Source organism: Mesoplodon bidens (assembly GCF_964165515.1).
Source record: "Mesoplodon bidens genome assembly, chromosome: 2".
Lineage (NCBI taxonomy): Eukaryota > Metazoa > Chordata > Mammalia > Artiodactyla > Ziphiidae > Mesoplodon > Mesoplodon bidens.
This window is the reverse complement of record NC_138177.1, coordinates 102,444,446-102,470,360: the sequence shown is the minus strand read 5'-3', so window position 1 is coordinate 102,470,360 and position 25,915 is coordinate 102,444,446. Positions and strand designations below refer to the sequence as shown.

Sequence of the window (25,915 nt, the reverse complement as noted above, 5' to 3'; positions counted from 1 at the left end):
TGCATTTCTATCAATAATCTTTCTTAATTCAGTTATCATTTTTATTGCCCACTTTTTTAACTTGGGGTGTAGTGGATTGGAAAGGTCTGTTTCATTGTTTGTTCTTTCAGGGGATTTTTCTTTTTCATTTAATTGGGAGTAGTTCCTTTGCCTTTTCATTTTATTTAACTTTCTCTGTCTTTATAAATTTAGGAGACACAGTTATCTACTGTGGTCTTGAAGGGGTGTTTTTATGTGGGAGCATCTCTGTGTAGACTGTGCATGTCCAATGTCTTTGGTGCAAGTTGCTGGCTTGGGTATGGCTGCCAGCCAGGTCTTTCCTCAGAGTTTGCTGGCCATTATCCCCTTGATAGGAGGTGTAGTTCATGTTGTAGTTTCTAGACCCTGTGCAGGATATGAGGTGGGGCTTCCCTTCTGCTTTGTGGCTGTTGTCACCCTGTCAGGGGCAGGGTCTCCTCCCCAGTTGTTGGATTAGAAGCCCTGAAGGTCACGTTCAGTCAGGCTCTATTGCCCTTGAGTGCGTGCCCCACCCCTAGGGAGGTGAATACTAAAGCAAGTGAGGCCCGTGCGGTCACAGAGGACCTGTGGGCCCCCACGGCTCTGCTTAGAAGCAGCCCAAGATTGCATCCCTTTCTCTGTTGTGTTCATCCCAGATCTGGTGCAAGGCTGTGGTGTGAAGTGGGCTGGGGCTTCAGGTCAGGATGTTGTGGCTGCAGGAGTTTAGGTGGCTGTGCTCCCGCCTGCCATCTATGCTGCTTCGGTGCCAGTTTTCTACCAGGACCTGTCTGCCCCAGGTCTAGGGCTAAGCTGTGGTGTGAAGTGGGCTTAGCTGGGGTGCTTTCACTGGGAGATATTCTGCTACTCCTGAATGCACTGACAGTGGCCATCACCGTCCCACCCGGACTGCATTCCAGGCCCTCTGGGCTGTGTCTGTGTAGCTAGATGAATTCCCAGGGCCTGTCTGCCCGAGATTCAGCCCTTAGCCTCTGTGTGCTCTTGTGACACCTCCCTATGCTCACCCTGACAGTGGCCACTATGGCTCCACTCGCCCCATCCATGCACAATAGCCTCTGTGGCTTCACCTGGATCACACCCCAGGTGACCTGGTCTGGTTCTGCATAGCTAAACTGAACCTTTGCCCTGATCTCGCAGCAGGCTGTGGTGTGGAGTGAGCAGGGCCAGGGTGTTTGCCCCTTCTGATTAAGAAGTGCGACGAGGCAGCAGCCACCCGTGCATGGCTCTCTCCACCCTGACGGTCAGCAAGACAGCAGTCACACACTCCTTGCAAGCAGAGTCTAGGCTTCTCTAGCCCTTCTGTCTGTCGCAGCAGATTTTCCAGCAGGAAAGGGGGCTTGTCTTCTCCACACAGGAGCCCAGGACTCGGATGCCCAGATTGTGGCTTGACCTGCTTGCTCCTCAGGGGCACAGGTCCCAACCCAGTGCCTTTTCTGTCCTAACTGGTTATGTAGAAATCTTTCTTGTAGCCTTGGTGGTATAGGAGTTCTTCTGCTGGTTTCCAGTTAGTTTTCCATGAGAATTGCTCCACATGTAGATATATTTTTGATGTGTTTGTGGGGGGAGGTGAGCTCCACATTCTCCTGCCCCGCCATCTTGATCCCCCTCCTTACATTCATCGCTTTTTAATCAAGCATTTCTACTTCTAGGAATTTAATCTTCAGGTATACATGTACCAGTGTGAAATGACATTTGTATAAGGTTATTCACTGCAGCGTTTATGATAGCAAAATAATTAAAGCAATCTAAATGGCTTTCAATAGAGGCCTGCTTAAATAAATAATGGTATATCACTTAATGTAACACTATTTAGCTCTTTTTTTTAAATAAGAGACTAGCAAGCTGGGAATAGCTGAGAACTTTCTCAGTCTGATAAAGCGCATCTATGAGAAATCTATAGTTAATATTATACGTAATGGTGAACTATAAAATGTTTTCCACCTAAAATTAGAAACAAGGCAAGGATATATGTTCTTACCACTTCTACTCACCACTGTAATAGAGGTCCTAGGAATTACAATAAAGTAAGGGAAAAAAATAGATTGGAAGAGGCGAAACCATCTTTATTAATAGATGACCTAATTGTTTACATAGAAAATCCAAAGGAATCTACAAAATAATTACTTAGTGAATTTAGCAAATCTTCAAACTACAAAGTCAAGTTACATTTCTATGTATTAGCAGCAAACAATTAGGAAATAATTTTGAAGTCCATCTTCAGCACTATCAAAAATGTATAGAATAACTAGGAATATATTTAACAGAAGACATGTAAGCCCTCAACTGAAAACTTTGATAAGACATTGCTGAGAGAAATTAAAGAACACCTAAATAAGTAGAGAAATATACCTAATTCATGAATTGGAAGTTTAATATTGTTAGGATGTCTCTTCTCCCTAAATTGTTCTATAGATTCAACACAGTGCCCCAATATAATTTTTGTAGAAATTGACAAGTTTATTCTAAAAAATATAGAAAATGATAAAGACATAGGTTCACACACACACACACACAAAAAAAACTTGAAGAAGAACCAAGTTAGCTCATAACACCTGATTTCAAAAGTTATTATAAAATTACAGTGATTAAGGCAGTGTGGCATTGGAATGAGGATAGACAGATAAGTGGATCAGAATAGAGAGCCCAGAAATAGAGTAACGTATACATGGCCAATTGATTCTTAATGAAAGAGGCAAGGCAATTTTATAGGGAGAAGAAGGCTTTTCAACAAATGGTGCTAAAATAAGTAGAAAGACATGGGGGAAAATGACTTGGTCATTTTGATTGAGGGCTCTTACCTTATACCGCACACAAAAACTAATTTTAGATAGATCCTAGACCTAAACCTAAGAAGCTAAAACTATAAAGCTTCTAGAAGAAAAATAGAAGAATATCTTTGCCACCTTGAAGTAGGCAAAAATTTGAGAGGGCACACAAAGCACTATACATAAAAGAAAAAAATGATACATTGGACTTCATCAAAATTAAAAACTTCTATTCCTCTAAAGATACCATTAAGAAAATGCAAAACAAACAAACAAAAAAAACAAGCAACAGTCTTGGAGAAAATATTCACAGTATGTATATATGACAAATGCTTACATCCAGAATATGTATATAAAGAATTTCTTTAAATCAGCATCTGCAATCTTTTTCTTTAAAGGGCCATATAGTAGGTATTTTAGGCTTTGTGGACATTATCATCTCAGTAGGCACTAGTACTTAACTCTGCCAGTGAAGGGCAAGGGCAGCCATAGAAAATGCATAAAGAAATGGATTGTGTTGTGCTCCAATAAAGCTTCGTGTACAAAAACAGATGGTGGGCTGAATTTGGCTGATCCCTACTTTAAATCAATAACAAAAAGTCAAACAACCCAATAAAACCAGGCAAAAGACTTGAACAGACACTTTTCAAAAGAAGATAAACAAAGAGCCAATAGGTACATAAAAAGATGCTTAGTATTGTTAGCCATCAGGAAAATGCAAATTGAAAATACCATGAGATATCACTACGTGCTTACTAGAAGGGCTCCCATTTTAAAGGTGAACCATATCAAGTGCTGGTGAGGAGGTGGAATGTCTCAGCCATTGCTGGTGGGATATAAATGCTGCAGCCACTTTGGAAAAAGTTTGGTGCTTCTTATAAAGCTAAGCATACACTTTCCATATGACCCAACAATTCCACTTCTAGGTAGTTACTTGGAGAAATGAAAATGTATGTCCCTAAAAAGACATATACGAATGTTGCTAGCAGCTTTTTAAAAATTATGATGGTGATGATGATGCATCTTTTTTAAACTGAAGTATAGCTGATTTACAGTGTTTCAGGTATACAGCAAAGTGATTCAGTTACACACACTATATATGTATGTATATAAATATATTATTTTTCAGGTTTCCATTATAGGTTATTACAAGATATTGAATATAGTTCCCTGTGCTATACAGTAGGTCCTTGATAGCAGCTTTACTTTTAATAGCTCAAAACTGTAAACAACTCAAATGGCAATCAACAGGAGACTAGACAAACAAGTGGTAGTATAGTCATACAGTGGAATAGTACTCAGCAGTTAAAGGAATGATCTGCTGATACACGTGACAGCTGAGTGTAAGAAGCTGGACACAGAAGAGTGCATACTATGTGATTCCATTTAAATGGGATTAGGCAAGAGTCAAAACTAATATTTAGTTATAGAAATCAGACTAATAGTGCCTGTAAAGGCATGGAGATTGATTGGAAGGGGGCATGAGGGAACTTTCTGGGGTAAGAAAGCTGTTCTGCACCTTGAAAGGGCTGGTGTATTTGTCAAAAGCCACTAACTGTATGTTTAAGATCTGTACATTTCACTATATGTAAATTTTACCTCAGTAAAAATAAGAGGAATCTCTTATATTCTAATATGAGCAGAGCTACAAGATGTATTAAGTTAAAAAAAACAAAGCAAACTATAAAGCAGTATGCAGTGTACCACCTTTTCCATAAAAAGGAAATATCATAAGTGTGACTTATGTGTTTATATACATATAAGTATGTATACGTGTGTGTGTATATTTGCTTGTATAATCATTACATCAAATATAACCTATAGGATGTAGTTAGAAAGCTACTCTAGTTTTGTTTCTCTGTCTCTTTAAATTTATTCAGCCAGACTAGTTTTTTCTCCGCCCCTGAATGAAAACACAGTTCCCTAGACTTCTCTGGTTACTTTTAGGTAGTAAGGACTCAGTCACTTTAAGTGGTAAAAGACACTTTCAATTCAGGAATTAAAATGTTCAGCGCAGTGTGACAGACTTCAGACTTGACCAGAAGTTGAAGTTTCTCCGTCCCCCAGGTTGGGTCAGGAGCAGGGGGACGGCTTGGGTCAGGGGAGGTGCAATCCTCTGCTTCTCTCTCCTCTCCTGCTTCCTCACTCCTTCCTTTCCCAGCTTGCTAAAATGGGCTTCTGACTCTTGGGGCTGGCACACCAAAAGTAAAGAGAAGACAGAAGGAGCCAGGAGCATTTTTACTTGACTAGTACTGATTCTAGGATGAGTCTTCTGGGTCTGGGAGATGTTCCAGCCAGCTTTCTCCATGAAGCACTTTTCGGGTTATTTGGAAAGTTCCACCAATGGGCTTTCTCACCAGCAGTGCCCCTTACATGGTGGAGTGCATCTCTGCTCTGGCTGATCATTTCCCCATTCCTCTGGTCGGGCCTTCCTTCCCCTTTCCCGAGGCACTGAGCAGCTACCCACAGCTTCTTTCCACTAAGGTCCCCACAGTCGTCCATGTAGCCATCCTGGACACCAGCCCCACCCCGTTCTCAGGGCTCAGACCTTAACCCACAGGTTAAGGTCTGTAAAGCCTCTGAGTTTTCCAGGAAACACTTCTCATCTGACTTAGGAGTAGTATCCCTTACCCTAAGGGACAGCGGTAGATTCACATGGCAGTTCTCTCTCTCAAAACAAAAACAAAAACATCTCTTTAGAATTGCTCTTGTACATGAGTCTATGCACTTGCCAACACCTGTACACAGTCAACTGTATCCAGATAAAAAATACAATCAACCAAGGTATCAGGAGATCTCAGGATAAAATGTAGACTACAACAAACGAATTTAACTTATTATAAATGTATGACATAACCTAACTGAAGGGGGTAGAGAGAAAAGGAGCTGGCCTAAGTAACTTTGGGAAATAACCCTGTGACTACATACTGTAAGCTAAAGCCAAAAAAAAAAAAAAAACCCAAAAAATTTAAAATACTGTACATAAACACTGTGCTCTAGTTGGTAAATTTGTTTCTCACAGGGTACTATTTAGCAACTTTGAAGCTACGTACTAGGGTTGATGATAAAGTAAATATCCATGAGTCCATACTTATATAAATAAATGACTGATTAAGTAAATAAATAATGGGAGAAAGGGGATAAATCTTTACAGAGGATCTCAGATAATGTGTGTAGATATTCCTCCTCCAGGAGGTGGAACTTAATTTCCCTCTTCTTGAGAGCAGGCTGGATTTAGTGAATCACTTCTGAAGAACAGAGTGTAGAAAGAGAAAAATAGTCACATTCCAGTGGAGAAAACTGGCAGGTACCAACCACCTTAACCAAGTGATTTCGGGCAACTTCAGCAGTGGTGTCATGTTGCTGTCGTGTCCCCTGATGTGATCCTCTGAGAATAGCTCTTCGCCTCTGTGGTTTTCTTCCTATAAACCCATAACTGCAGCCTAATCATGAGAAAATGTGAGGGTCATTCTATAGCTTGAAGGACATTTTATAAAATACCTGACCATGAACCTTCAAAAGTGTCAAGGTTATGAGAAATAGGGGAAAACTAAGAAACTGTCAGAGACCAAGAGAGACACAACAAATAAATGCAGTGTGGTATCCCGGAACAGAAAAAGGAATTGGTGGGAAATGGTGACTTCCAAATAAAGTCTGTGGTTTAGTTAATAGTGTAGCACCAATGTTGATGTCTTAATTTTCACAAATGTACTGTGGCTATGGCAGATGTTAACATTAGGTGGAGGTGAGTGAAGGTACATGGAAACTCTCTGTACCATGTTTGCAATTTTTCAGTAACACTAAAGTTATTCCAAAATTAAAAGTTTATTTTATAAAATGCTCTTCTAATCTCCAACTTCCAACACTCTTACATTCAGTGTGGGTGAAGGATTTAAGAGAATAACCAGTTTTCTCCTACCTCTCTTTTGACAAGCCCTGCTTGGTGGGGTCTGGCATCTCATTTGGGGATATAATTTTTATTATCTTCGAGCCTCAGCATCAGACTCCTATTTAAATTTCCTATTATGTTCGTGTATGCTAAAAATGTCTCTAGAATGATATACAAGAAACCAAAACAACGGTCGCCTGTGAGGAAAGGTATTTCCGTGGCTCAAGGAGAAGAAAGTTCAGTCTCTCACAGTTTATCCTATTGCACCTTCTGGAATCTGAGCTGTGTGAATGTATCACACTTGCAAAATTTTTAATTTAAAAAAAACAACGGCTCGGTTGTATTACTCTTCTCTTAAATCACCATTCAGTAACTCGGGAACTCTTATAAACTGTTGTGACTCCTGAGAAAGATCCTTCTGTATGTTCTGTGTTGAACTTCACTGGGGTTTCAGAAGCCATTTTGCCTTCATGGCAATGCGATGCTGGTGACTGCCCAATGTTTTAGCAACTTGTCAGATAATTTGGCACTTCTTGGGTCAGGATTATTTCCACTGTTTGGGGCCCACAGAAGGAAAGAAGAGCAGGATGCTGTGAAGGTATGTGTGGCCTCATTAAGATTCATTAGGATGAACATTCCTGGGCATTTTTCCATTTCAGGAAGGGCCCCAAAAGAGGTCAGCTTTCTCATCTACCCAAGGCAGTTATCAACCACAGCTTCATTCATACATTTATCACTCATTTATTAAGCACTCACTCTGTTTGTAAGAAAACTCTCAAGGCTTTTACGTCTTCTTAAAGAGGATAGAAATAAAGCTGGTGGTTTCATTAGTACAGCATTTGATTGAGCCAGTCCTTATCTCTAACAGTTCCTAAAAGAAATGTGATTCTTGTGTTGGAGTTGGTAGTTTGTTATCCAGGAACGGCCAAGACATGAGAGTCAGCAATGTCACTCCCCAAGATGAGGTTTCTGGTGTCTATGGGTCTCCATAATCAGTTTCCCATCCGGGCATCAGCTGAACACTGTGGCAGCACAGATGCCTGGCTTTGTAAAGTGTAGACTGCAAACAAGATGTTAAACTTCTTTTTATTATTGTAGATCTTATACATTTTGGTTGCTGAGAATTTTAAATAAACATCTTTTTTTAAGATAAGTAATTAAGTAAACATCTTTGCCACTTATTCTTTTATTTTTTAGCAAGTCTTTTCCCTTGTTTAATCGATGCATCCCTCAAACGCCTGAGTGTTATTCCCTGTTTGCATCTGTTGTGATCAATGATGTTGACGCCCTCCATCGAATTCTAAGTGGAATAATGTCAGGAAGAGACACAATCCTCGGTCTCTGTGTCCTCGCCTTCGGTAATTTTCAATTAATTTTATTTCAGTGACTACTTATACCAAAGTTTCTAGCACTTATGTATGTTGTACAATGGAAATTAGCCTCTTGACTTAAATATAAAACTTCACTTCATATATTTTCTTTGTAGTTATTTTCAGGGTTTCAGCTTCAAGTGGAGCAGGGGGCAGTAAGACTGGAGAAACGCCAGCTGGCTGTCTGGCCCAAGGCCTCACTAGGTGGGGCTGCCTTAGAGAGTGACCACGTTCCAGGGCCTGCCCCTCAGCTCCGCATAAGGATGGATGTGCAGAGCAGATTGCCACTTTGTGAACTGGCCATGATAAGTACCAGGAATGCATGTCCTCTGGCCCATGTGCCCTCTTCCCCTAGGCGAGCCCGATCACAAGGCTGCTTGGTGAGCAAGGGAAGGAGGTGTGTGCATCATGTGAAATAGCATCAGAGGGCATTGGCCTGATGTATCCAGCTCCTCCTAGGAACAGGCCTGCTGGGTTGTAGGAGGGTCAAGGTCTTGAGCCAGATCATGCCTTTTCCCGGCCTTTCTGGAAGCAGCCCCCCAGGCACTCCTGACCATTTGACTTCCCATTTGCTATTTCAGCTCGATGAGCCCCTTTAAGAGTCAACCTTCTCTTTGAACGAATTAGTGCTCTCTGCTGCTGTAGGCAATAGTAGGGGCCTCTTATTTACCCCGTTATTTACAGCGGCTGCCTCCCAACCTTGGAAGGTTGAAAGAAACTCTTTGATCAGCCACTAACTTAATTTTGCCAGTTTACAAATTGAGTTTTCCATAATTTCATTACCCAAAGGTTACTAATTCCTGAATGCTTGGGGATGCTTAGCTAGCCACCATTATGTAACTTCCAGACTTCTTATGACCCAGGTGTGTCAGACATCGAGCTTGCTGTTAACACCTTAAACCTCATCAGAACCCTATCACTGTTTGTAGGAGAAGCTGAGGCTTCGAGAGGTCTGAGGCTTGGCCAAGCAGAGGTGCAGAGCTGAGACTCAGCCCAGACCTATCTGATTCTAAACCCATGTTCTTAACCACTACACCCAAATATCTATATGTAATCTTGAATTCTTGTTTAGAAAAAAAAGTAATATAGTATTTATAAATTCACTGAAGTACTTAGAATAAATTCATAGGCTTAAAACCCCCAATTGGAAACTGATGTGCAGATTTTTATACATACATCTTATAATCTTAAATTTTTTTTTTTATTTTTATTGCGGTACGCGGGCCTCTCACTGCCGTGGCCTCTCCCGTTGCGGAGCACAGGCTCCGGACATGCAGGCTCAGTGGCCGTGGCTCACGGGCCCAGCTGCTCCGCGGCATGTGGGATCTTCCCGGACCGGGGCACGAACCCACGTCCCCTGCATTGGCAGGCGGACTCTCAACCACTGCGCCACCAGGGAAGCCCCCATTTTTCATTTTTAAAGGCATTCATCTTTCATATTTAATGAGAGCATCTGAGAACACAAAATTAGAACTTTAGATAAGTTATGAAATCAAAAAAGTTAAGTGTGATAAAAAATTTTAGATGGCTCATTTGGACTTAAAAGAAAGTTTAGGGTTTTGGGGAATAATACCTGCTTTAAAAGAAATTTTTTTTAATTCAAGAAGAGTGCTAACACTTTCAGGAAGTGGCACTGTCACAGACCTAACTTGTGTATGCTTCAGAGAGGAGCCTGGGCGTGTCTTGTTTTTTTGTTTGGTAGATGTCCAAGATATTTAGAGATTGAAGGAAGTCCTCAGCCCTCACTCTTTTGGAAGGTTTAGGCATTCCAGCCCCATCATCATCCCCCTCATGCCTTGATGGTTGTTAGAATTGATACGTTTTGCTTAATTTTCTAGCCTTGTCTTTGGCCATGATGTTCACCTTCCGATTCATCACCACCCTTCTGGTTCACATTTTCATTGCACTGATTGTTTTGGGATTGCTGTGTAAGTATTTCCACTTGATTGATTTCTTCTTGATTAAATGAAAAGCCTTACCATTAAGTGTAGAACTTAAAAGCTGGCATTTCTGAGCTACACGGGGTCTTAGAGAGTCTCTCGTCCAACTCCCTCATGATACATATGAGGAGGCTCAGACCCAGAGAGGACAGGGAGGACCACAGGATTGCTTCTGTGTCACAGATCACAGCAAAGTTCCTGCCCAGCCTTCTGTCTCTCCTGCACTGTGCCACCTCTCAGATGAGCCGGACAGGTGAGTGGTACTGGTTTCCACACCATTAAAAGTCAGTTCCAGTGCCTGTTGGAAGCCCTTTAAAGCAGAGGTCCCCAACCCCCGGTCCGAGGCCTGTTAGGAACCGGGCTGCACAGCAGGAGGTGATTGAGCGAAGCTTCATCTGCCACTCTCCTCCCCCCCACCCCATCGCTCACATTATGGCCTGAACCATCTCCCCACCTCCCACCCTGTGTGTGGAAAATGTGTCTTCCACAAAACCGGCCCCTGGTACCAAAAAGGTTGGGGACCATTGCTTTAAAGGATGTCTTCTGAATTTTCACATCACCCATTGACACGTGGGTACCCACATTGTCATGCAATGGCTCCGGCCAATCTGAAGAGACGCAGGCCCTGAGCTGGGGCAGGGTCCCGGAGATCCTGCCCGGTACCCACTGTTTTCCTTTTCAGTGCTGGATCCTAGATCCATCCAGAAGTTGTCGGGGAAGGAGGTCCGAGGGGCAGAGGCATGCAGGGAGCTCAAGGCAGCAGCTGTTTCCGAACAAGTATAGGATATTTTAATTTTTAATAATTAGCATGACCAAATAAATAAATAATTGGCATGACCGTAGGTGTTTCATTCCCTAAACAATCAGTTCTGCAGATCACAGGTGCCCAGCGTGCAGGTGCTGGAGGACACACACTATGGCTTGTGAGGGTGCCTTCCCCACCTACGGCTAGTAAAGACGACTGTGACCTCCCTGTCATCACTGTGGATGTGGTGCAGGTGGCACTTAGTACCTGAATGCAGAGCATTTGCAATGTCGGGGCATCTGCCCAGTTTTGTAGGTGCCAATCCAATATCCAGGCTGCCCCCGGAGTTGTCACCCGCAGAGCTCATTTGGAAATTTTAGACTTTAGACTCTAATATTGTTCCTCTCACCATCCCATCGGTGTAGTTTCCTCCCTGCTCACACCCAGCCCCACCCATGGGCTAGGCTGACAGGACACATCTGTGTTCCTGAGTCACCTCCCTGCATCTCCCAGAGACAGGCAGCCACCCCAGGTCTGGCAGGTCCTCAGCTGGCCTCATCCAGCTGCTTCAGAGAGCTGGTCATTGCCTGCAAAGCCCCAGGGATTTGGGACCCACTGCCTGAGCAGGGCCGCCTGGTGTGAAGGGAGGGGCAGGTGCTTACTTCATGGCATGCGCGCTGAGTTCTGCTGGTGTTTTGCTTTCCAGTTGTCTGTGGTGTCTTATGGTGGCTGTATTATGACTATACTAATGACCTCAGCACAGAATTGGACACAGAAAGGGAGAATATGAAGTGTTTGCTGGGGTTTGCTGTTGTGTCTACAGTTATCACGGTAAGAAGCACCCTTCCAGCAGTAGATCAAGTAGCCGGCCAGAACTCTGAAATCCAAATAATTAGATTTTAACCAAAAAACAACGAGCACTTGTTTTTCTTTCACTGCAGAATGTATATACGTGTTAGTGTAGTGAGTGTACATACATGTCTAGTGCCTTTGTGTTTTATTTGAGATACCTACATAGGAATGCACTGCAGCCTTCAAAAAGATGAGTAAACACTCTGACTTCGTTCCAAGTCACGTCCGCCATCTCAGAGGTCGGTTCGTTACCCTTGCTGACTCATTACCCTTGAACACAGTAGAACCGCTTTCACCCACAGGCGGCTATAGGCGGGACGCCGCAGCGCGGAGAGGGAGCCAGACATACAACAGTTCCCATTTCCTGGTTTGCGGAGAGTCGCCACCCCTCTAGCCAGTGGATGCTCTGCTCTCAAGGCTGTAACAGCTCGCACTGCCCTTGAACACAGAGAGCCCTTTGTTTCTAGACGTGCGGCTGCTAGGCTAAGTTGGTTTGAGAGAACCGTCGCCTCCTTGGTGAATTCCCTAGTTAAGAGCAGGCAAACAGAGAGCATTGAGCCTGGAGACACTGGTTGTTGGGGGAGGGTGGTTGGCAACTGAAAATCATTCTGGCCCCTCCCCTGGTGCTGATAGCAGTTCTGGAATCACAGGGCCCCGGAGAGGGTCGGGAACTGATTTCAGGTGGCCCACGGGCATCCTTTGGTGTGTTGCTTGCTAACCGTTTCATGGAGGCATGGCAGCCGGGGTTTCCACACACCCATTAAATCTTTCAGCAAGGGCAGATTCTCTCACCAGCTCAGCTCTCTCCTCTAAGGGAATCCTTCGGTTCTCACGTTTGGTATAGGCTTCCCGTTTTCTCCTTTCTAGTGAGGTGTCAGGTTTGTGTTTGTCACTTGAACTGCATCTCAGTGAGCAAGTATCCGATAAAGCAAAGCTCCTGGTTCGTCCTGGGACCAGGCCCGTAGCTGAGCCAGGGTGTGTGCAGGAGGCTGGAGAATAAACGCCCCCCTGCACCCCAGGCCGCATGCTGGGCTCTTGGCACTAGGGGCAGGGAGGAGAAGGGCTGGGAGCCGGGAGAGCTTGCTTCTCCCCTTCCCCCACCCCCAGCCCTCCACAGGGCTCCCTTTGTCTTCACACACTGAACCATTAATGGCCGCTGGATGCCAGGGTCGGGGGAATGCTCTTCACCAAGCTTAAGGCTAGGGAAAGGGCAGGCTGTGAGAGCAGAGTGAGGAAGCGCACCACGGCTCGCACACCATTCATTTAACACACGTGTCACTGCTGCTCAGTCTCTACCAAGGACTGGCTGCTGATGAGCTTGTTCTCATAAGAGCCCTAGCTTCTTTGTCACCATCACCATTTACTGAGCGCCTGTTATGCCCAGGGCCCTGCACTAAGCAATGGACCTAGCAAGACAAAACACAAAGGTAACACACGCCCCACGATGAGATGAATTACAGGGCTAGCAACGCCATGACGTGGTACACGGGGAGAGATGGCGGCCTATGAGGGGGGCTGCCTAGGAATATTATTTCAGTGGTTTCAATAAAACCTCTAGCAGCGATGAAGAAAATGGGATGAATGGCATCGAATGCTCTCCTCAGTGTGTCAGCCTAGGGGCACAGGCTGAGGTGCAGCAGTTTGCAGCTTAGAGCCCAGAAGGGTGAAGTTGAGGCTTGATCCCTGTGGTGAGTCAGCTCTGCTGTCCACCCTGCCCAGCCAGCACCCCTAGCACCATCCCCAGTGGGTAATGCTGATCTCCCTTGAGACTGGGGAAGTGATGGGTTAGAGTTAACTCATCACTTGTGGTCAATATCCTGGTGTACTTTGAACGTGAGGGGAGCATTTTATATAATATATATATATATATATATATATATATATATATATAAAATATAGTTGAAAAACACACACACATTTAAACACACACATTTTACCGTTCCACTCAGGAGCTAGCCTCATTAAAATTTGTAGTAAAAAATGACAACAACAAAAAATGTCCCTCTTCCTTGTTGGTTGTGCTAGGCATTTAGGACACAGAGACAGAAATTCCTACCGTCTCCTCCGGGCATCTTCCCTGTCTCCTCAGGCCAGTCCCCACAGCTATGGCAGGAGGCCCTGCTCCCAGCCCCGGGAGCAGTTTTGCACAGTTTATCCCACTGCCCTCTGACTTTCCTCCACTTGATTATGAGGTCCCTGAGGTCAGCAATGCCCAAGCCCAGCTGGAAGAGGAAGGGCATCTTAGGCCAAGGGAGTAGCATGGGAGGGGTCACATAGACAAGAGAGGAGCCTGCAGGAAGTTCCCTCGGCAGGAAGGGACTGTGCCAGGAAGATCCTGATTTACAGTGATGATGATTTCGATCTTTATCCAGGAGCTTTGGGGAGATGTTGAAGGATTTTGAGCAGGGAGATGATATCCTTGACTCTACCTTTTACAAAGATCCCTTTAGCTTGGGTTGGAGGAGGGATTGAGGCAGGGGTAGGGGGCTAAGGGGATTAAAAGCAGAAGGTAGTGCGGAGGCTATTGGGGTCTGGGTGAGAGACGTTGAGACTTGAGCTGTGGCATCAACGTGGGAATAGAGAGGAGAGGATAGATTGAGAGCTCTATTGGGAAACTGAGTCTGAGGTGACTGAGATTGTGCTGTGCACTGGGACTGTGCCAGTCCTTGACAATAACAGACGGCCCTGCCCTCAAGGAGCTTGATGTAATGTGAAATGCAGACAATAAACATCTACAGTAGAGTATGTTGAGTGCTACAGTAGGGTAAGTATGGGATAAAATGGAAGCACACAAGAGAGGAACCTGATTTTTTCTTAGAGAGTCCAGGAAAATTAGGGCCACTGGAGTAGGGAATACAGAGGAAATAAGTTTGTGTATGAAGATAATGAATTCGGTTCAGGACAAGTTGAGTTTGACACACTGTAGGACACCCAACGCCTGGTCAGTAACTGAAGTGCTTACTCATCCAGCACCTAGAGAAAGATGAGGCTGGAGATTTTTTTTTAATTGGCTGCAGGATCTTAGTTCCCCAACCAGGGATCGAACCCATGCCCCCTGCAGTGGAAGCATGGAGTTCTAACCACTGGATCCTGGAGATTTTTATTTAAAGGTTATCAGCATCTAAGAAGGATTCTAAAACCACAGAAGAGTAGGAGAGACCACCCAAAGGATCCCAAGAAATAGCAACTGAAGAAGTAGAAGGAGAGCCAGAGGAAAGAGCAGTCACAGAAGTCAAAGGAGAAAGTTTTAGGAAAAGAGGAGGGGACAAGAGACTCACACGCCATGCTGAGGTCAGGCAAGATCTGGAATGTTTCCTTGGGATTTGACATTCAGGAGGTCAGATGAGGTGACCTTGGGGAGAGCAGTTTCAGGAGAGTCTTGGGGTCTGGAGGTTTACAGTAGCTGAAGGATGAGTGCAGGTATGGACGTGCTGATGGCTAGTGTGCACTAGTACTTGAAGAAGCTCACCTGTGAAGGAGATGAGAGATGACGGTGGCTGGACCGTGGTGTGAGGGTAGAGGGAGGTTTGTTTCTTTAATATGATACAGGGAGGCCAAAGCCAGCAGAGGAGGAGGCACAGAAGGTTGCTTTGAGGCACAATCACTGTCCTCTTCCCTCATACTTGTGTCCCCTTGACCTTCTGCAGTCCTTCAGCATTCTCTGAGCATCTTGGGTGCTGTGGAGGGAAAAAGAAATAGACGGTTCCCTGACCCCAGAGGACCTCATTCTCATTTTCTCTCATTCTCTGACCAGATTGCAAGCTCCTTTAGAGCAGGGACTGTGTCTTGTCCACTGTTGTAGCAGCAGGATCTAGCATACGTATCAGCACATAGTAGATGCTCAGTTAGTATTTGAGACTATGTCTATTCTATTCTAATAAAAGTAGGGAGTAACTATCTTAAAAGAGTTGTTTGCCAAGATGTCAGTAAAATATTGGGGTTTGTTTTCAGCTCTTCTCAGTTCTTCATTATTTTGAATAATTTAACTCCTTTCTCACCAGGCAGTTCTGCTCGTCTTGATTTTTGTCCTCAGAAAGAGAATAAAATTGACAGTTGAACTTCTCCGAGTCACAAATAAAGCCATCAGCAACTCTCCTTTCCTGCTGTTCCAGCCACTGTGGACGTTTGCCATCCTCATTTTCTTCTGGGTCCCCTGGGTGGCCGTGCTCCTGAGCCTGGGAACTGCAGGTAAGGGCAGTGGGAGTGGGGTCCATCACCCTGGAGTCATGCACGAAAAGCCTCACCGTTCTGGAACCATTGGCCTGTTTTTGTAAGGACCAAATTTCCCATGCAGCTAAAGGCATCTGATGCCAACAGTGAAGGTGCCTGGGGCTCTGTCATGGGAGAAAAAGCAGGAAATTCTTTTTCCTCTTTTGTATCAGTATGTAAAAAAAAGAACCCAGGAAAGACCCTGTTAAAATGTTGTGCTCAGAAGAACGAGCTTAAGTTTAAAGCAAGTATGCACAGATGTTCACATTGCTTTGCTCCTGAGAAGACAATACTGTCCTCCATTCTGCTGTCATACCTATACAGTGGTTTTCCACCAGAGATATTCCTCAGAATCAGCTATGGTGCTTTACTAAAATACAGATGCCTGGGCCCCATCCTTAGAGATTCTGATTCACTTGGTTTGTGGTAGGGTTATATATTTTTGGATCCCTGTAAGAGAGCAACCACATTCTAGAACAGTGCTATTCAAAGGGTTGTCTGACACCAGAAAAGGAGCTTATGCCAGAATGTATATCCCTCCATCACTTCCTCCATCAAGAAAGTCTTGCTGTGAAAAAAAAAAAATGTCAGCAGAACGAGACACTAGGCCTAGTGATGCAGCTGACCTACCTTCTGGCACAAGCTCCTTACCTCACTGTGGACTAATCACATACAAAGTGAGCCCAGGCCACTAGTCTATGGCCCCCAGTTTGAGTGATACTGCTCTAGATCTTCTCTCACTCACTCCTCGATTTGATTTAGGCCCAAACTCACACTCTGAGATGAGTACAAAAGAGTAAGTTGCTTTTGGAGACTGTCACCAGGCAGATAAAAACCACAGCAGATGTCAAAGCAACAAGGCTAACATAATTTCTTAATGTTTATCAAGTTTATTCTGTTCCCTGTAGGCTCCAGTTGTATATGTAGGAATAACTACATGTAGTAGATTCTTAGTAAACTAGGTTCTCTTACCTCTCTTCTGGAGTAAACTGACCCCATGGAGATTACTTCAAGATGGGCAGCCAGCTCTCTGGAGGTCCAAGCCCTTGAAAGTCCATGTTTCCAGCTTAGAGATGCTCTAGGGGAAGTCTCTTCTGTCGGGGTTCTCTGGAAGCTTGCTGAAGGCCTGCAATGCACTTCTGATAATTATCCAGCAGGGAACCTTGTTCGAACAGGTACAGGAGAGTAATCAATCAGGATGAGGTTTGTGTGAGAGTGACAGAAACCTCAAAACAGTGGCTTAAACAAGATGACAGGTAATTTCTCTCTCATATAAATGAAGCCCACAGGAGGAGACCCCATGCCAGCATGGGCTACCAGAGGTCACAGACCCACGCACCTTTTTTCTTGTTGCACAGCCTACCACTTGCTTCCACCTCATAGCTGAAATAGACACTCGAGTTCCAGCCACCCTGTCTTATTTGGGCTGTGAGGAAGGTAGCAGGGAAGTCATGACAACACTTCCACCTACACCCATTGGCCAAATCCCAGTTACATGGCAACTCCTATGTGCAAGGGGGGACAGGAAATGTCATTTTATTGGTGGCAGCCATGCACAGCCTAAAAATGAGAGGTTCTGTTACCAAGAAAAGATGAAAGAACAGAAGTTGCAGGACAGTTGGTAGTCTTAACTAGGGCAACATTGAACAAGCATCTTCCAGCTCATTTCATTGACGTGGTCTTAGTCCTGGCAGAAAGGGAAGCGATGGCCTCGGTGCCTGCAGGAAAGCAAGCATTTGTTGAAAATTTCCCAAATTCTAAGCTCGGCACTGGGTGCTTTCTTATGTTCTCTCCTTTAAGTGTCGCAACCCCCTTTCGATGCCCGTGTTGTTATGTTCAAGTTACAGGCAAGAAAACTGAGGTTCGGAGAAAGCAATTTGCTGAAGGTCCAGCTAGAAAGTGTGATGGCTCTTACTGACGCCAGAGCTCTAGAACAGAACCTGTGCTCTCCACTACCTCTCATGCCCCTTGTGTCTGGGATACAAAGCTAGGAGATCAAATTAGACCTCCTCAGGTCTGTCTGTTCAAGTTGAATCAGTATTGTGACCACAGCAGCTGGCTGGTGAATGCAAGCTGTGCCTGTAATGTGTTGTTTGGGACCTGCGGCCAGAGGGCAACATGACAGGGCCAGAAGCTAAAGCCAGATCAGGCTGGGAGTGAGGTGTGGCAGGAGGTGGCAGGGCTTGACGCCCTGGTGGTGGACTGTGGTGCTGGGCCCTCGCCCTAAAGAATCACAGAGGAGGGCTTCCCTGGTGGCGCAGTGGTTGAGAGTCCGCCTGCCGATGCAGGGGACACAGGTTCGGGTTCGTGCCCCGGTCCGGGAAGATCCCACATGCCGTGGAGCGGCTGGGCCCGTGAGCCATGGCCGCTGAGCCTGCGCGTCCAGAGCCCGTGCTCCACAACGGGAGAGACCACAACAGTGAGAGGCCCATTTACCGTAAAAAAAAAAAAAAAATCACAGAGGAGAGGTGAGGCCTCGGGAAGTACAGATCAGGACCAGGGAGGGACCTTCCTACTCCAGCCTCCAGGGCATAGCTGCCCGCCCCGCTGTCGCTGCCATTATGGGCTATGAGTCTGGGTGAAGGGAATTGCCTCTGTGCTTAAACCCTCAATGATTTGGAGCAGGACACGTTCTTTCGTTCTTTAATGCACAGACGTTAAGCGAGCACTGGAGGGACAAGGCCCTGGCAGGGCACTGGGGAAGAGTGGTGGCCTCTCCCCGCAGTGAGGATGGCAAAGGCTGATGAACATCGCAAGAGGAGAAATTTGGGGAGCTATGGAGCACCACAGTGAGGCTCCAGCCCCCTTTGCAAGTCAGGGAAGGCTTCTCAGAGGATGGGCTGGAAATTACCAGAAGATCGGAAAGTACAGAACGAGGCAAAGGGGATTTAGTGGGGCCATGTCCAAGCCCAGGAGGGAACCTGCTCACAGGGGACAAGGCAAGAGCTGATCCTGGGAGTTGGGGATGTAGTTGGAGAGGAACACGCCCCGAGGCCAACTGGGGGGTGTGCTGCTAGCAGGGCTGTCCTTCAGTTCCCCCACTTCGGCCCCAGCTGGGCCCAGGGCCTGGGGACATTAAACAGCCTCAGCCACAGGACTGAGAGGAGGGGCTGGGAGAGAGTGGGCTGCTCTGTAGGGCCGAAGGCAGCACATCAGAGGGTCACATATTAAAGCACAGCCCTTCTCTATCTGTGGGAGGAGCAAAATGAGCAAAAGTGAGAGGAGTTGAAGGGCAGAAGAGGAAACCAGGTGCCCAGGACCTACTGTAGGGGTCTGTGGGCAGGTTGATGTTTGGCTTCGCAGGAGAGGGTGTCGCACAGAGTGACTGCCTTCCCCCTTCCCCGAGGCTGGGCGTCGTAGAAACCAGACCCACCGTCCCCTTAGGCCACCTGCCTCTCCTTTCCACTCACCTGTGGGCCGACCCAGGTGCACAGAACTCCCTTTGACTTCAAAGGCCTTTTCATGCAGGGCCAGGACGATGGGCTCTGGGCCTGGGCAGGTCATCTGCTGCTTGTTTTGATCTTCAGCAGATGCCCAGGTGATCCAGGTGGTGAGAGATCCCTGCACAGCACCTGACTGTCTCATTTCATGTCCCTCAGGAAGTCCCAGAACCCTCAGGCTCTCTCTTCAGTCTCCACCCAATGTTCCCAGTGCTGTGGGGTGTCCTCAGTGGGTAAATACTGTGAGACTTTTATTGTGTCAGATGATTGAATGAGTTAATATTTTAATGTATATAAAAGAAAAGAAAATGCAGAAAAAGTGAACTTTAGGTTGATCACTTTTTGCCGTTTTTTTGATGAGCTATTTCTCTAGTGACTGTTAATCAGTCTCTTAACTAGTTGACACACTCTGGCTTGTTTGAGGATTGTTTCAGTGCAGTATAACCAAGCCCTCAGTAATGACAGTAAGTAGTCAGTTGGGACTCGTCTGCCACCAGCAATGTGACAGTGACTACTAAATCCAGTGAAAATAGTAGTTACAGGAAAACGGAAATAACCTTGGGAATCCAGTAGGTGCACTTGGCAGGTTGGAAAGAGCCCAGTTGATCTGATGACCCCCAGTTACCATAAAGTGGTTGGGATGCCCCACAGTCGGAACAGTAGAAGAAAGAGGCCCATTTGGGGAAGGGGGGGCTTTCTCTCCCAGTGGTACTGCAGTTAGAAGAGGTCATCGCAGGGATGTGCTCAGCGTGCCTAAAGGCAAAGGACCATGCTTGGAAAGGAGGCAGCAAGGTCAGACAGAGGGTCTCCGATCGAGGGACCTGGGATCCAGGATGGCTCTGGCCTTCCTTGTATGTTAATCCTCTGGGCTTCCTGTTTTCCTTTTATACAGTGGGAAAATGGTGCTTTCCCCAGGCTGCCTCAAAATGATGTTAGGAGGCTGAGATGGGACCAGAGCTTTGCTCTGCAGATAAGGGGGCAGTATGTGTTCCTTATATTAGGAACTAATGTCAACTAGAGAATGTCTAGTACTAGCTTCAGCTTTGTGGTTTATTCTCTGCTCTGCATGGTGTATTTGAGAACACAATCTAAAAGAAAATTGTCCTTTTCTAAGTTATCAGAGATCTAGAAGATAACTGAAGTTATTTCACAAAAGTTTCCTAGTGGCCCAGTCCTGTCCTAGGAACAGGGGTAAGGGAGATTGCTCAGGAGAAATTTAAAACAGCTCCTGCTTTTCAGAAGTTTATGGTCCCTGTGGGGAAGTGTGAGGGAAAACAATCTCCATGAACATCTAGGTGCCTTTGCACCTGCTGTGGTCTTTGTCTAGAATCTGCTCCTCTTCCTAACTTTCACCCCAACTTTTTCCCCCAAACTTCATGGAAAACTAGTCATTATTCAAGATTTGTTTTGAGTAATATATTTCTTGGAAATCTCCTATAAATTGCCCAGGCATACTTAGATATTTCTTCTTCATTTTTCCCTGCATTTTTTATATTCTTCATTCTTTCAACAGATATTCATCAAATGCCTGCTATGTGGCTTGGGTACTGAGATACAGCAGTGAACCAGATAAAGGTACTAGTGAGTGGGGAAAGAGAGCATAAATAAGTAAATAGATTATGTCAGGTAGTGATAAGGTCTATAAAAAACAATAATGCAAGTTAATGACTTCTGTGTTGTCTTCCCTCAAGAGAATGAACATCTGGAGGGCCTGGACTGTGTCTTTTTCTTTCTGTCTCTGTGGTCAGTGCACAGCCCTTGAGTGAGTTCAGTAAGTGTGTGCTTAGTCAGTAAGTGAATTCACATTAATGCTGTGTCTGTGTTGTATACACAGACAGAACTAGGTGAACCACAGTGTGCTGTCATTGAGATTTTCTTCTCTTTTGCCCTAACCCTCATGGTATCAGAGCAGAAGCTGAGCCAGCAGGAGGCACAGGCAGGATGGGTGTCAGCAGGACACTGAGCCAGTTTGCTGGAAGAGGCCAAGTGCACAGAATGTGCCAGAACATAGAACCTTTTTAAGTTGGGCCTGCATCCTTTGGGAAATTATCCCAACCAACTGGACTGCCTCCCTTGAGAAACTGCCATTTACATTGATCATTAATATGATATCAGTATCACATCAGTCTTTCAAAATGCCTTAAAGCTTGCTTGTAATACCCAGACTTATAGCTAGCTGCATGATGCATTTCCTCCAGGCTATAATGATGATCTCTAGGAAGACTTCCAGAAAGTTGTCTCGAATCTCTATGATAGGATGTATTACTTGAGGAAGGTTGGTTCATTCATTCATACAATCATTCATTCAACAAATATTTATTGAACACTTATTATATCAGACCCTGTTACAGATGCTGGAGATACAACTCTCCTTCTAGTTTGGAAGCTAGAGGGAGATTGGCATTAAGTGAGTAAGTGAATTTTATAGTATATTAAAAGTTGATAAGTGGTAAGGAGAAAAATAAAGCAGAGAAGAGTAACAGGAAATGCTTAAGGAGGGGGGTCAAATTTTGAATTTAGTGATTGGGGAGGGCCTTGTTGAGAAGATAATTTGTGAGCAGACATTTGAAGGAGGTGAGGGCAGAGCCATGAGACTATGCAAAGGAAGAGAAAGTGTTCTAGGCAAAGGGAACAGCAAGAGGGAGGGGTGCTGGGGACACAGCAAGGAGGCCCATTCAGTGAGAGTGGCCTGATCGAGGGAGAGAATGGTTCAGGTGAGTGTCAGAGAAAGCACAGGGTCAGATCCTGGGGCGTTGTAGGCCATTATAGGAACTTTGTTTCTGAAATGGGAAGTCATTACAGCATTTTAAGCAGCATAGTGGTATGATCTGACTTACATTTTCATGGCAGTGCTCCAGGGAGGAGGTGATGGTGGCTTAGAACACGTGTTGTAATGGTGGACATGGTGTGACATATCAGATTCTGAAGGATTTCCTGATATTAGATGAAGAGTGTGAAAAAAAGAGGAGTTGGAGATAAAACTGAGGTTTTTTAGCTTGAGCAACTGGAAGATGGGATGGCCATCAGCTGAGATGGGACAAGACTTTGGAGTGTTTTCGGGGAAGAGCAGATGTTCTTTTTTAGTTGTGTTGCTGGAGATGCCTTTTAGATGGCTGGATGGAGACGTCAAGTAGGGAGTTAGCTGTTTGAGTCTGAAGTTTCTGGAGAGATCTCATTTGGGAATTGGGGAACACATGAATAGTATTTAAAACCATGAGATTTGAATGAGTGTAGATAGAAAAGAAATTCAAGGACTGTGCGTTGGAGCATGTCAATGTAAAGAGGTCTTGGAGATGAGGAAGAGCAAGGAAAGGAAACTGAAAGGGACAGGAGGAGGAAAATGTGCTGTCCTGGAATTGGGGTGAAGGGTTCAATGTGTCAAATGCTGCTGATAAATCAGATAAGAACTAAGGATTGACCATTGAAGTTAGCAACATGGAAGTGAAACAAAGCAGTTTCAGAGAAGTGGTGGGGGGGATGGATCAGGATTAGAGCAGTTTAAGAGAAAGGAGGAGAAAAAAGAATTGGAAAGCGTAAGAGAGCGTCTTAGAAGTTCAGCTGTAAATAGGAACAGAGAAATAGAAAGGAAGCTGGAGGAGGAAAGGGAGTCAAAAAGTAGGGTTTTTTTTTTTTTTAAAGATGTGAGGTGATTAAAAATGATTCAGTAGAGAGGAATATTCTGATGAAGCAAGAAAGAGAGGGAAAATTTCTGGAGTGATATCTTCAAGTAGGTGAGAAAGGGGATCTAGTTCAGGGGTTGGCCTTAGGATCACAGACAGTTTATCATATTAAGGGGGGGTCCGATTATGGACACATGCTGATAAGGGGTAGAGATGGGGGTAGGTGCTAGCAGAGATTTTCCGATTGCTTCAGTTTTCTCAGAGAAACCGGAAATGAGGCCACTGACTGAGCATGAGGATGGGAAAAAACTCTTAGAGGTTGGAGGAGGAATTATAAACAGTCCAGAAGAAGGGGAGATGAATAAACTAATGTAGCAAATGTGATATTCACTCTGATGATATCTTCTTTCTGATTTTTGTGTTTGCCTTTTTCATTTTTTCCCCTGATAGCTCATGTCCAGCATAATTCTAGCATGCAGTATATGCTAAATAAATATTTGCTCATTTCAGAACTGGAATCATGTCTACTTATACCTCAACTATAGCTAACCTTATATTGTCCTCACTGTTCTAAGCACCTACCTGTTTAATCCTCCTAACAGCTATGTGTATGGCTTTTAGAGCCGTGAGACTAGATGGAATCAACAAGGGAGTGGTATTAGTGTCTTCAGATTACAGATGATGAAACAGAGATTTTAAAATGTCCCACAACCTCATAACTTTCCTGAGGTTGGTCAGCCATTAGGAGACAGAGCAGAGATGTGAATCTCAGCCTGCGTGACTCTCAAACTGTATAACGACTGCCCTGGAGTTCATCTTGTCTTCCCTCTTCATCTTTACAATAAGAGAACCGAGGCCCAGGTTGCTTATCGCAAACGTCAAAGCTGAAATTGGAACCAAGCCCTCTTCCAGTTCAGTGTCCTTTCCACCACCATCCCCTAGATCAATCTTATCTTGGGATCAGTTCCCATGCCCGTTAGCTACACTTAGTGGTAGCTATATTGTAACGGTCCTTAGTAACCAAGCAACTGGTATTTTGATGAGAGGCTCTTGCCTGCACCGACCCAGCCATCCAGGAGAGGGCAGTCCTGTGCGCATAAACACGCCTGCCCCACCCTAAGCTTCTTCCTGAAGCCAGAGCGCCTGATTCTTCAGAGAATGTTTGCTTAAAGCAGTGGTTCTCAAGCAGCAGTTCTGTCCCCCACATGGCATTTGGCAATGTTTGGAGACATTTTGGGTTGTCATAACTGGAGGAGGGGAGGGAGGAAGCTCCTGGCATCTAATGGGTAGAGGCCAAGGAAGCTGCTAAACATCCTACCAATGCACAGGACAGGCCTCCATCCCTCCCGCCCCTAACAAAGAATTATCTGACCCAAAATGCCAGTTGCTATGTTGAGAGGTTGAAAAACCCTGTCCTAAAAGAAAACCTTTAAATAGTCTGCTATAATGGAACCAGAAAAATAAATAGATGATGGCTTCAGTAAAGATGTTCAAAAACAAGTAGCCAGTCAAGAATAATTTATGAATTCTGCTTCTGTGCAGAATGCCAAGGGTGTGAAGGCCTGCGTGGATCATGATTTATCCCTTTAGCCATTCTCTACTTGCTGACTGTTGCCATCAGTGTGCCAAGCTGAGATGTATGTGAATATGCCACTGGCAGCACAGGGCAGCCCCAAGGAGAGACGATCCCCCCTTAGCACCCAGGGCCTTTGTACTTACTTGCCTTTTGTCTGTCAAGGAAATCATCCCTCCTGTTCTTTGGAAACGTCGTCCACCCCTGAACCATGTGTGATGTTGTAGACCTGTTCTTGCAAACTGTAGTCTGTCCCCATGACTGGTGACCTTGTGGGGGCATCAGTGTGCATGTTGACTGGCCCCATCACTTCTGCTATTCCAGGAGTGGCTCTCCAAGTCTCCACTCACCTGATCTACCTACACTTGCTTGTTAGTTGTGAGGGGTCACCTTCTTTGGGATTGGGAATGCTTTTCTGAAACACACCCATTTTGGAAAAGCATAAGCATTTATCAGTGCCTTACCTGAATCAGATATTGCTTCCAAGCCAGAATGAGCCCAGTGTTCAATAAAATATTAACTTCTCTCTGTAAACCAAGCTGCTCCACTATTTCTCACAATGTGACTCTTGTTCAGCAGAACACAGAGCGTGAGTTACTAAGACCAGCCTTAGTCTGTGGAATTAGTTTGCTCTACAGCATGATTATCTTTTCCCACTTCCTTTGCACAGACTGTATTGTGAATGTCTAAAGACACATGAATTGTGAACCTAAAAGCAATTTATAGCTGTGAAAGGAAATATTAAACTATCTTTAAATGTTCTTCAAGTTGTAGGTTTTGCCAAAGACTGAAGTGCCATCTTCTTTCTTACAGTAGTTTATTTAAAATACATAGCAGAGGGCTTCCCTGGTGGCGCAGTGGTTGAGAGTCCGCCTGCCGATGCAGGGGACACGGGTTCGTGCCCGGTCTGGGAAGAGCCCACATGCCATGGAGCGGCTGGGCCTGTGAGCCATGGCCGCTGAGCCTGCGGGTCCGGAGCCTGTGCTCCGCAATGGGAGAGGCCACAACAGTGAGAGGCCCGCATACCGCAAAAGAATAAAAAAATTAAAAATATATATATATACATAGCAGAGGACATCTAGAGATCAAATGCAGTTGCAGAGCTGGGATTTGGTTTTACTAGATCCAAATGGAATTGAATTGAATTGCAGAGCTAATTCAAAGGCTTCTTTAGATGAGAGCAAATAAAGGAGGGTATAACCAGTGAATGGCAGAGCATTGCTGGGGTTACCTCCCTGGCCTCAGTTTAATACAGTGTTGTGCTCCTGAAATTTAATAATAATAATAATAAAAATCATTATCACTTATGTAGTGATATTTCTTTGGGCCAGCACTGACCAGGTAGTCCCACTCTACTCTCTCTTGAACTACCACCAGCATATAGGTATTACAGATTAGGATACTAAAACTCCAAGAGGCCAAATAACTTGCCCCAGGCTACCCAAAAAGGGGTGAAGCTGAGATTTGAACCTAGAAGTTTAACACTGAGGCCCAGTA

The 25,915-nt window shown here is 45.0% G+C and overlaps 1 protein-coding gene across 3 annotated transcripts in view; it reads left to right on the top strand.

Moving 5' to 3' along the window:
• SLC44A3 (solute carrier family 44 member 3) overlaps window positions 1-25,915 on the top strand; it is an 85,174-nt gene that overhangs the window by 18,353 nt on the left and 40,906 nt on the right. For all 3 annotated transcript variants that reach the window (XM_081223682.1, XM_081223681.1, XM_081223683.1), the window contains exons 6-9: window positions 7,867-8,027; window positions 9,878-9,967; window positions 11,431-11,555; window positions 15,578-15,764. In XM_081223682.1, coding sequence (XP_081079808.1) covers window positions 7,867-8,027; window positions 9,878-9,967; window positions 11,431-11,555; window positions 15,578-15,764 — 563 coding nt within the window. The remainder of the gene's footprint in view (window positions 1-7,866; window positions 8,028-9,877; window positions 9,968-11,430; window positions 11,556-15,577; window positions 15,765-25,915) is intronic.